This window comes from Argopecten irradians, chromosome 9, assembly GCF_041381155.1.
Source record: "Argopecten irradians isolate NY chromosome 9, Ai_NY, whole genome shotgun sequence".
In the NCBI taxonomy this organism is placed as follows: domain Eukaryota; kingdom Metazoa; phylum Mollusca; class Bivalvia; order Pectinida; family Pectinidae; genus Argopecten; species Argopecten irradians.
Genome location: NC_091142.1, coordinates 12,347,255 through 12,359,482, shown reverse-complemented (window position 1 = coordinate 12,359,482; position 12,228 = coordinate 12,347,255). Strand labels below are relative to the sequence as shown.

The following is a 12,228-nucleotide window of genomic DNA, read 5'->3' as shown; positions in this document are numbered from 1 at the left end:
TCTTGGTGATAGGTATTACATGGTGTGCTAAAATATGTCGCTTATTCTGAAAACGTGACATCACCAATGCCTACCACCTGCAAGAGTAGAAAATTGTAATATACACACAATAATATTTATACAGACAGAAAAAAAAATTACTAAAATCTCACCTCTTTTGTGTCGCTTATCACTTGCATGCGCTTCTGTCCAACATCATGTATGTCCATCACTGTGTGTCGTATCACCATACCATCTGCAAAGTAGATTTAGAAAATTCACTAAAACTTTTTCTACATTTCTACAGGTCGGCTGTCACAAGATTTAATTCCAAACTCGTTTTTCAGATTGCATGTTGTAGTATTGTCAGTCAAATGTGTAATGTTTCTGGAATCTGGAGATTTAGAGAGATCTTTTAGCAAAACACGTTCAGAAAGAAAGAAAAAAACCATAAGGATATTCTGAAATTAGAATTTATCTATCTAATATCATTGAAAGAAATATTTCCGCTTTAATTACATCAGAAATGCTAGCAATATTGTTATAAATTTGTCAACTGAGAAGGTCAGAGTTCAACCTCTATCAAGAAGCATTACACACTTGACACGTTGTGGGTGAACCCGATATTGGGTTGAAGCATCAATCCTGGAGACCCTCAGCAACCACCTCTGGTGGTGACCACTTGGTGACATTTTTCATGGTTATGCATTTGTTTATTTTGTTCACCTTATTTTCACTTGAACACTACTGTTTTCTCCTGCAAGCTTCATGGCGGCTCAAGGTCGCGGGGGAGGTGGCGGAAGCAAGGTCATGCGTAGTCCCAGTGCCATCAAAACTATGTTGTTGGAATGGTGTAAATCTAAAATCAACCATTATGAGGTATCCTGTCTGTTAATGTCCTGGAGCATGGTGTTATGGCTGACAAAGATTGCTTCAGCCTCATATACTGTTTAAACTCATCTATATCAAAAGTTTGTCATTTTACCTGGATGCGGGGAAGAATACAAGCAAATGTTTAGGAAAGTGAATATCCAAAATACTACATGCATATTTATGACAATAATCACAAGGAATATACTCAGAAAAGAACAAAAATGTGAAAATGAATTGAAAATAAACATATTAGAATTATATGCTAATAGCCATAAGAGAAACTTTCATATCTAATTTTAGATTCATCGTATCTTTATACTGAAAATTTATACCAAACCATTACTTTGATACTAAAGACTGCAATAATTGATGAGTTTAAATAGTAATGTTGTCACCTGACTGATGAGGAAATAATCGTCTGGGTTGTGGCTGAATAGCATGGCTTAACTTGTAACAGGAACTATGTTATGTAGTGGAATGATACGAGTTGTGGTTTTGGCTGTGGTGTACTGATCTTTAATCAGAACTACTTTAGTTTGCACTCGTTCACCAGATTGATTTGTGTAGGTGTCTCACTATCTGTACCACATTGTCTGCTCTAAAATATTCTAAATTATTTTGATCAATTTAATGTTAAAATTAGGCTTGTATGAATACGTATGTGAAAACGCTATGAAATATCCATTCTGTTCTGCATATATCTACTTTGATGTAGAATTTTTCTTTGACAATTCTAGTTTCAAAAAATTTGTTTTTGTTCAAATACAATTCAACACTTCAAAACTTTTCAATCTAATTTAATATTTGAAAACTTAATCACATTGTCTACTTTTGAAAATAACAAGAAAAGAAAGGTCCATATCAAACATAAATTTGTTTTTACATTAACATCTCGCATATTAATCAACATGTTAATTGTCCTTAAAAAATCTATTATCGTGAAGAATGATAATAGATATACCTATCAAGCATTGTCGTATATAATATACATGTGTAAATAGCATAGAATGAGCTAGAACTGCATGTTTTCAGAGAAACCTATTGCATGTACAAACAGTATCAAGATATTTGCTGCGGTCAGTAAGGCTACAAAACATATTTTAGTAGATGGTATATATATAATGAACATATCTGATGAAGCGAGAAATATAACTTGCAAATGTTTAGTCGAAGTTACTCATGCATAAACGTCCGAGCTGAAAAGTTTTGTAGTGAAGCTTACATTGGTGGTAGCGAAAGGCAAATACCTTGTGAAGGTCAAAAATCTGAACTTTATCATTGAATTCCAAATTTCCAAAAAAAACAAAAAACCCAGAAAATCTGATTGCGAAATTTGCAAAATTAAATCCCGCGCAGAAAAAAACTGGTTGTTAGTAACCCGTAACAGTACTTGTATTAATCATTTTAGATCGACTGAAGTATAATATTGAACTCGGGTGAAGGGAAATAGACATTGGTTTTCTCCTTTGTGTGGTGTATTAGCCTCCCGGTGGTTTGGGGTGATGGAGTGAAAATGCTTGTTTGTACAGTTGTTTATAGGTCAGTCTGTGTTCAGAAAAGGCCTTTCATAATATTATGTGGAAGTTTGAGAATAACGTATAATGTGTGTAAATACAACATCTAATTACCATTTCTTTTGAGATAGTTAAAGGAAGAAAAAATCATTTACTGAAGGAACATCAAAAACTGTTTAGATGTTTTAATCGCATGATATAGGTTTCTAGACCATTTTCAGGAAACAAAGATTTTATGGGTCAATGTTTTAAGTAAATTGTTCCCTTCTGATGACTTTAAAACCAGGTGTTCTTATTAAGGTTAGCATGGATTGGGTAGTTCTAATACGATGGGTTTTTTTTTATCTCGATTGAACATTAATTCAATGTTTTGTTTGGAAATTTATAGACTAGAATAATTATAAGTAGAAGTAAGATTTTTATAATTATATAGTGAATGTTATGTTATGAGCTGCATGAGCTGAAATCAGTAGTTTGCTAGAATTATTACTTTCCTTTTCAGATGTTTTAAAATAAAATGTAATTTTATTCGTGTATTAACTTTTATTATTTAATTAATGTCATTGCAAATTAATTAATTATATGAAAACCAGCTATTGTGCTTTATCAAACTAAGGATTAACAATTTATTACCTTTCTCACCTAGTATATTAGTACAAATTACAATTGTTATAAAATGAAACATTATTGAATGTAAAAAGACCTTTTAAATGATGAATGGTAATCATAAGTCAAATAAGACACCAATGACAAATAATAAATTTATATGAATCCCATGTGACATTAACATGTTCTTGTATAATTACAAAGAGATGAGTATTTTATATTAAATATAATTATTTCCTTATAGGGAATTGAGGTGACCAATTTCTCAAGCAGTTGGAACAATGGCATGGCATTTTGTGCTCTGATCCACAACTTCTACCCAGACGCATTCGATATCACCAAGCTCAACCCCAAAAATAGACGGGCTAATTTCAACCTTGCATTCGATACTGCAGAGTAAGTAGTTAACCTATTCATATTATGTATCACCTCGTTGCTTAAAACCTTCAACTAAAATCATAATTAAGATATTCCAAACAATTGGGCCCTGGTTTTACGTTTTACTTACTAGTAACAATATCCGTCTATATGGTGTTAAACACTTAATAAGTCCTCGTTGTCTTTGTGTTTGTAGGAAGCTGGCAGACATTGCTCCCCTTCTCGACGTGGAGGACATGGTACGAATGAAGAATCCCGACTGGAAGTGTGTGTTCACCTACGTACAGAGTTTCTACCGCAAACTTCACAATCACGAGGCTAACAAGGTCAAACAGTCGTCGGAACAGTGATCTCTTGTCACGTCAGCCATGATCACCGCAAAAAATTAAATATGTTGGTTGCTAAAGTGACAATGACCTTTGAACCTTTTAGTCAGCTGTTCTCTTAGACAAAGGACATATTTATGCTTTTAGTAAATGTGACCTTGAGAGGTCAAACGATGTCGGAGTTCTATGACAGGTTGTGAGACAGAAGTATGAATTATAATACTCAGACATGAAAGTGTTTACATAGCCAGTGGACACCAATCGCAATCTCAAAACTGGCAACAGTACTCCCGACAAGGGTCGTCATTATTTAAAACTCTTATAATTATGAATTTTTGAATTGATGCCAGTATATTGCACTTTAAAACGAATTCCGTTCATGATTGACAATAGCTGGGGTTTGGATATTTACACTACTCAATAAACTGTAAAAGAAGGAGATTGAACGAATGAAATGAATTTCCAAATAGATCTTATGTTATCGACTGTGCCAAAGTATATTCTCATTGTGAATCACGTAGATGTCTGTCAGATGCTTCATTTGATAATAACATTGTTACATTAACGAGTTCATGTGTTCTATGTACCGTCAGCCATGTTGGATTGAATCTGGATTTTACAGTAGTTTGTAGTGTAGTCAAACGCTTCTTGTTAGCCAACTAGACATGACTGTGTATTCAATCTTAAAAATGTTGTCATTGTGTAGTAATGTTTAGGTCTATATTCTCTGAACACTATAAGTACTCCATACTTACAAAAAAAATTAGAAACAACATGTTTACTGTTGATGTTCAAAGAATTGACCGAACACAAGTAAAGGTCGACATGCAACTATATGGTTAAATGTGTAAAATTTCCAGCAATTGACTTAGTAATACCTGTAGTTTAATGTAATTGGTTTTAAACTTAATGCGCTTTGTATCTTTATGTTAATTAGGCTTGATTTGCTACAGTGTGCATTACTTGCTAGCTGTGCATGACGCCTCTTCTAGCCGGAGATAGTCGGACATTCATGACCCTCTGCCATCCTCTGTCTATTGGACACACGTCTGATATAGAGACAAGGTGGGATGGAGGGACACAACAAATACATTCTCATTTCACAAATTACTTATTTTTATAAATAGAATGGGTTGAATGGTAACATAAGGTCAAGGTCGCGTCTGTGACCTTGGAAGAGAGGAGAGGGAACCCCTTATAGTCCCATTAGAACATCCGTATCTCCGTCCAGTATTTGTTCCTCTTATGAATACAGAAACCGATGCATAGGCTAGTTTGGATAGACTCATCACTTTGAGTAAGTCTTGGAAGTCCCTGCTAGGATTTAAATTTTACGTAAAGAATTCAGGCTAGCCTGGAGTTGGACATAGGCTTATTTAGGGTTTGAATCCTTATATTTCTGAACAATATAATGCACCCACCCCAGAAGTCACTCTCCGGGAAGAACCTACAATGATGTAGGGTAACATTTGTTGTTTTCCAACGAAAACCACAAACTCCACAGCCCAAGGAAGGAGCTGTTTGAGAACCTACAGTATTGTAGGGCACGACCTGTCCCGTTTTCAACAAAATAATTTACCTTTAAGAACCTCGAGGTTTGAGAGTTGTATATGAAGTGTTATATATAGGTATAGTATGTAAGTTATATATCGCTAGGTGATGTATATATATATCATAGATTTCTCTGCAGCAGAGCTTGTGTGTTTTTATTGTGTGTTTAAATCTTTATTTTTAATTCAGTAAAAGAGTGTTATATCTATCATCAGTTGTTGTGATGGAACTATATACATAACTTTTTATAATATTATTTGATATGTTCGATGTCTTAGTTCGGATCTGAATATTGTTTTAGTCCACGATCTGAACCTTATGCCAGTAGGTTTTCACTTTGTTGTTTTATCTTATAAATACAGGTGACTTATGTGAAAAGTTTTCCGATAGTCATCCATAATATATTAGACTAGAAACCCTTTCACAATATACAATTATATATATATGTATTACACAGTATCTCTGGTCACATATATGGTGCTTCTGAGTTTTCAATCACCATGGCAACCCGACCTAGTGGTATGAAGTGCTGGCCACTTGTACTGTTATTTAGAACCGACCTAGATAGTGTATTCAATATGTATTATTTACAGCCGATCCAGATATTTTGTCATTAAGGTATCAGTAATATTTGGTATTTTTACAATTGATTTGTTTTATAAGCTCGAGGCGTTTCAAACATTTTACACAACTAGTGTTTTATAATATTTTCACATGTATGATAGGTGTTTTACAACTGTTTTGGCCATTTCGTAACTGGTCGGTAGTTTTCCACAATCAAAGGTGTTTTTTTTAAATTTTCACCTGTATGATAGGTGTTTTACAACTGTTTGGCCATTTCGTACCTGGTCGACAAAAATGTTTAACTTTTTTGAACATTTACGCAATTCAACAGTTTAAAGAATGTACAAGATGTTTGATCTTGTGGTTTTAACAATGAAAACACTGAAGATCATTACTTGTGACCACTTTTTATAAGACAAATCAGAAAAATCGCTGTCCATAAAGGATGCCATTTTAAATACGGTTTTATGGTAGGTATGAGTATTATAAACTGTGTATTTATTTTATTTACTAAATATCTGAATCAACATGTTCTTATTCTATTTACTAAATATCTGGATCAGCATATTCTATCATAAAGTCTAGTACACTGACATTTTTAACTGTATCTATTTATGTTGATATTTCTATGCAATATTCTGTGATCATTATGCCGTTTAAAACTATAAAATGTAAAATATTTCTTATGACATGTAGTCTCACACCTCAATGTTCTCCTCGTAACATATATATCTGATCAATCCTCAATTTGTAATAGGATCTTTCTCTGATCCTCAATTTTTGATAGGATCATTCTTCGATCCTCATTTTTGATAGGATTTTTCTGTGCAGCAGGACTTTAGATATATGAGCTGGCTGATATGAAAACCCGCAATACTTTCCCTCTATATCTTCTGATATTAACTTCATGTCCCCCTAAATACCGAGTACCACATGTTTCCTGGGTGACAAACATGGTGTTCCCCGTAGATACCGGGTGACAAACATGGTGTTTCCTTAGATACCGGGTGACAAACATGGTGTTCCCTTAGATACCGGGGGACTCTCAATGGCCAGCATCCTAACTTGCCATTTCCCCCTCCTCTGTACTGCATTATAATTATTTGTAACCTGTTGTAGATTTTGTGATAATTTGCTTTAAATTTATTGAACATTTATTGAAGAATTAAATAAAAATGATAAAAATCATAATGAATATGAAGCTTTTGTTATTTGTTGTAAAACAAATCGTGATTTCCTCCTGTTGGAAGCAGGAATAGGTAGCTTTCATGCATTTGGTAACTGACAGATCAAAATGGTTTTCAGGATCAATTTAGGTCGATATTTGAAAGCTAATAGTATTCCAGGAATATTTACTGACAGTATCTTTGGTAATGATCTATTAGGCCTATCAAAGTTTGCCTCACTAGCTAACCATTAGGTAGACTTTCCTTTTGTTGACATCAAATTACATATTTATTTACATTGTATGTAGAAAGTATACGACAAGTACAATGTATATTGATGGTTGGCACTTTCAAATAGATAAACTCGCGTATAAAATATGACAAGTTACTGCTTTACACAAGACAGCGTGAAGTGAAGGGAATTAACTCTGGATGATATATCAGGATTCAGAGGCATTCATTCAATGGCACTTTTCTTTCAGTTCTGAACTCAAATTTAAAGCCGATTAAGAACCATTGCTCAGAATCAAAATTGGTTCTGTAGAATTGTCTTGAATAATGGGCCAATGAAGGTCACGTTCATTCAAAGGCATACTGTGTGGTCCCAGAAGGACACCAAACTTCATTGTTGGGTATTCTATGTAGAAATTTGGGAATAAAAAATGATCAAATATCATAAGAGATCCCAGAGGGACATCAAACTTCATTGTTGGGTATTTTTTAAGAATCAAAAATGATTAAATATTATAAGAGATCCCAGAGGGACACCAAACGTCATTGTTGGGTTTGGTATGTAGAAATTTGATAATATAAAATGAAGAAAATAAAAAGAGATCCCAGAGGGTCATCAAACATCATTGTTGGGTATGGTATGTAGGAATTTGATAATATAAAATGAAGAAAATAAAAAGAGATCCCAGATGGTATGTAGAAATTTGATAATATAAAATGAAGAAAATAAAAAGAGATCCCAGAGGGTCACCAAACATCATTGTTGGGTATGGTATGTAGAAATTTGATAATATAAAATGAAGAAAATAAAAAGAGATCCCAGAGGGTCACCAAACATCATTGTTGGGTATGGTATGTAGAAATTTGATAATATAAAATGAAGAAAATAAAAAAAGATCCCAGAGGGTCACCAAACATCATTGTTGGGTATGGTATGTAGAAATTTGATAATATAAAATGAAGAAAATAAAAAGAGATCCCAGAGGGTCACCAAACATCATTGTTGGGTATGGTATGTAGAAATTTGATAATATAAAATGAAGAAAATAAAAAGAGATCCCAGAGGGTCACCAAACATCATTGTTGGGTATGGTATGTAGAAATTTGATAATATAAAATGAAGAAAATAAAAAGAGATCCCAGAGGGTCACCAAACATCATTATTGGGTATGGTATGTAGAAATTTTGATAATATAAAATGAAGAAAATAAAAAAAGATCCCAGAGGGTCACCAAACATCATTGTTGGGTATGGTATGTAGAAATTTGATAATATAAAATGAAGAAAATAAAAAAAAGATCCCAGACAGTTTCGACCGGATTCGACTTTACAGAGGCATACATGTAACAGGATATATATATACATGTAAGCAATGACGTATATGAGTATCATTTATAAATCCTTGATATATGTAATTGTTTTACTATACTTTATAAATTAAGTAATAGGGTATATATATTTGGTTTAATTGTATATTATATACCATATCTTGCATGTATTAGGATCCCAAACTATAACATATGTGCGCTGACAAGGGAGAGAGATGGTAAAAGGGCTTAGAATGAATCTGTGTCTGTATGTGATTACTATTCACCTGTGTGTGCACGTGAAGAAGTGAATATGTGTGTGAGAGTCGTTATGACATGTGAGCATGGACGGGCTTTTTGACAGGTCAGGATGGGTGCCTAGTTTTACCTGGGTAAGGTTTTTAGCCTTACCTCATTGACACTCCGCTCCTGACCAGCAGACAGATCAGTTAATCATGTTTTTAAAGGAATTCTAAGAGTTATATGGTAAGTGTTTATTCTGTTTGAATTTGTAAGTTTTTATATTCAGCAAAATATCTATATATGATAAAAGTTTATATGCAATTTTGTAATTAATCCAGGGTTTGTATTTTCATATTATAATTATATTTAAAAGTAATTGATATTTTGTCATTGAGCTATTTTCAATGTCATAGTTTAATTGGTTTGTAACGACATCGATTGAAAAAATAACTGAGTCTTGATCGGTTTTCGTACTCTTCCATTAGTGCTTGAGATTATGGAATAACCAAAAATTATACAAATGCCTTAATCTTTGTTAATTGATTGGCAAATACATGTATATAAGCATGGGAGAAGTATATGATATCAAATGCAGGGATCGATAATTTATCAATACATTAACTTGCTCTATTTTTCTTAATGACACACTACCTTAAATTTCAAAAAAGGCTTTTAATATTCAAAGTTTGAATGTAAAATTTTAATTTTCATGACGTCATCATAAATACCGCATGTTATGCTAGCTGACTATCACTGTTTTTACATCAATGACACCCTAGCACACAGGGACTTGTAACGTAGGTTGTGAGAAAGTCTGCTGTGTATACATGTGTACTAGGCCTATATACAGTTGGTAGTAGACTAAAGGTTACACATTGTGCACACGGTGTGAACTACGAGTGGACACGGAGTGCACGAGGTTTAGACTACAGGTAGACACGGAGTGCACGAGGTTTAGACTACAGGTAGACACGGAGTGCACAAGATTTAGACTACAGGTAGACACGGAGTGCACTACGTGTGAACACGGTGTCCACTACAAGTGGACATCGTGTCCAGGTAAAATGTCCACATCCAGACCACAGACAGACTAGACGATGTGCCACAGAGATATGAGAAAATATGTATTTATTCTGCAGTCTATATGGACTTTGAAAGAAAGAAATATTTATTGCGACCAGAAACATAATATTTATTGCAACATAAAAATCGCCGTTAACTATTGGAAATCATTCGTACTGTAATGTTTTTTTGAATAGATACGTATAAAGTAAATGTAGCAATATATATATATTATCATACAATTTAATTTATAAATAAGGACGTTTATTATAAGTTAAAAAAGCAAATTAACTGCGTTGCAAATTAACTGCGTACGGTAAACCACGTTCTGGTTATGTCTCATCAATGGATAGTTCAAGTCCGTCTTTTCCCATTAAAAACTATTTTTCTTAGCTAGTGATATGTAGTTTAAAGATGAAATTCTTTTTCGAACGCATAAAGTGATGAACCTTGCGTGGAGTAAGATTTTCAGTGTAAGCAAATCGTCGCCAAAGAGATATTTTGATCGGCAAAATATTTTGATTAAAAAGAATATATTGATGGGCATAATAACAACAAGGACATATAAACATAAACAAATTAAATTCTTCATAAAATGTTTAACTATGTACATATGTATGTATGGAATATAGTTTTCTAAACGGCAAGGTGCGCGAAATAGTTTTAATCCAGTCAAATGTATAAATACGTATACATTTGCTACATATATATGCATGGAACCTGGCGCGTTGCAAAGCATTGGAAAAATGAGAAATCGTCCATAAACGTTAAAAATCGTCATTGGAAATTACATTTTATTGTGTCAACCCATTGACGAACCTGTAAGCACTGGCTTAAGAAAGCAAAAAATTTAGTATCGGGCATGTGGCTGCTAGTGAGCATCAACACTGTTCAAATGACCGATCGCTAAAATGCTGGTCACATGCCTGATAACAAATCAAACAGACAGAATCAAAACTTCTACCCATTTAAACTGTAGATTCATAGTTGTTGATTAGATTCTGAATTTTTCACAATTATTTTTATTCTAGAAACCTTGATAATTTGACAATATCCTATTCTGACCTTCTTTTACAAACCGCGTGAATTATGTGATAATAATGTATGATCAATGCATGTAGTATATTGTACACTAAAAATTTGCCTGCTCGAAAGGTAGACCGCTAGATCTAGGACTGCAGTTGCCATGGTCACTTGGACTTCATACTGTTCGATCAACTTCACAGGTATCCGATAATGTAAATTACCTAACATTGTTCAGACTGGGGCCTGGGGCCTTCATTGGCCCCATTCAATATGTTCAGTCAGGTATATCACAGCTAACACACCTGTATACGTACCTTATCCCAACCCAAGGAGGTCCATTTATAGCATGCTGTACTTAGGTGGCAGCCCCTCTACATACATACAGTACACAGTACATCGTACTCATCACACAAATACGTACAATTATACAACAATGCTAGTCAATAGGGATATGTGTTTTAACTGGTAGTGCATTTTAATTTATTTGTTAATGAAGCTTTATATATTAAAATTAAAAATAATCTAAATACGAAGTGCATAATTAACTAAAACATTTATTTCAAGATTATTGGAATATCATATTTCATCCAATATCTTTTCATTAATTTATTTTTTTTACACTGGCTTTTTACATATATCAGAAACCTGATTATCATGACTGTGTATATAAAATACGATATTACAATGTTGAATAAGTACCTAATCTAAATTAATTTTGATTATAATATATACACTTATTATTGGTAAATGTATGGTTGTGATAGATACATCTGTATGCTTGATTTACGCATTGTACAGCTCCCGTCAGCTCCACTTCACGGCTGCCTGTCATGACAGCTATAATTGAGGTGTATTCAGCATCACTTACTATATGTTTTGCCAGAGATTTAAATATTAAACTATTTAAATCTCTGGTTTTGCCAGCTAGTTATTACCTCATCCCAATCTACTACCCTCCCCCCCCCCCCCCCCCCCCCCCCCGGGGAAACGGTGTACATGTTTACCCAGGCTCTACAACAAGCATGTACATGTATGTAATAAGAATGGTACTTATGTGTTTCAAACTCATGAACCGATATGATTTTTAAACGGTAAAGTATATTTATTTGTCTTAACAAACTTCCATAGAAACAATTCTAAAATCACATTCTCATAAAGCCGTGCAAACACAGAAGGCAACGATTCTGCCCTCTGGCCATCTATCGATGGTCACCTTGAGGCACACACGTAGTGCACTCCATGTCTACCTGTAGTCTAAATCTTGTGCACTCCGTGTCTACCTGTAGTCTAAACCTCGTGCACTCCGTGTCTACCTGTAGTCTAAACGTAGTGCACTCCGTGTGCACAAGCTAAAAGGTTGTAACCTTTAGTCTACTACCAACTGTACTATATAAAAGGACAA

General features: G+C 33.9%; 1 protein-coding gene across 2 annotated transcripts in view; it reads left to right on the top strand.

Moving 5' to 3' along the window:
* LOC138331486 (uncharacterized) overlaps positions 1–5,990 on the top strand; it is a 133,814-nt gene extending 127,824 nt beyond the window's left edge. The window contains exons 20-22 of one of the 2 annotated variants that reach the window (XM_069279154.1): positions 744–858; positions 3,217–3,368; positions 3,547–5,990. In XM_069279154.1, the coding sequence (XP_069135255.1) occupies positions 744–858; positions 3,217–3,368; positions 3,547–3,700 (421 nt within the window). In that variant the 3' untranslated portion in view covers positions 3,701–5,990. The remainder of the gene's footprint in view (positions 1–743; positions 859–3,216; positions 3,369–3,546) is intronic. The other variant, XM_069279153.1, reaches the window with a different exon arrangement.
* The last annotated feature ends 6,238 nt before the right edge of the window (positions 5,991–12,228 follow it).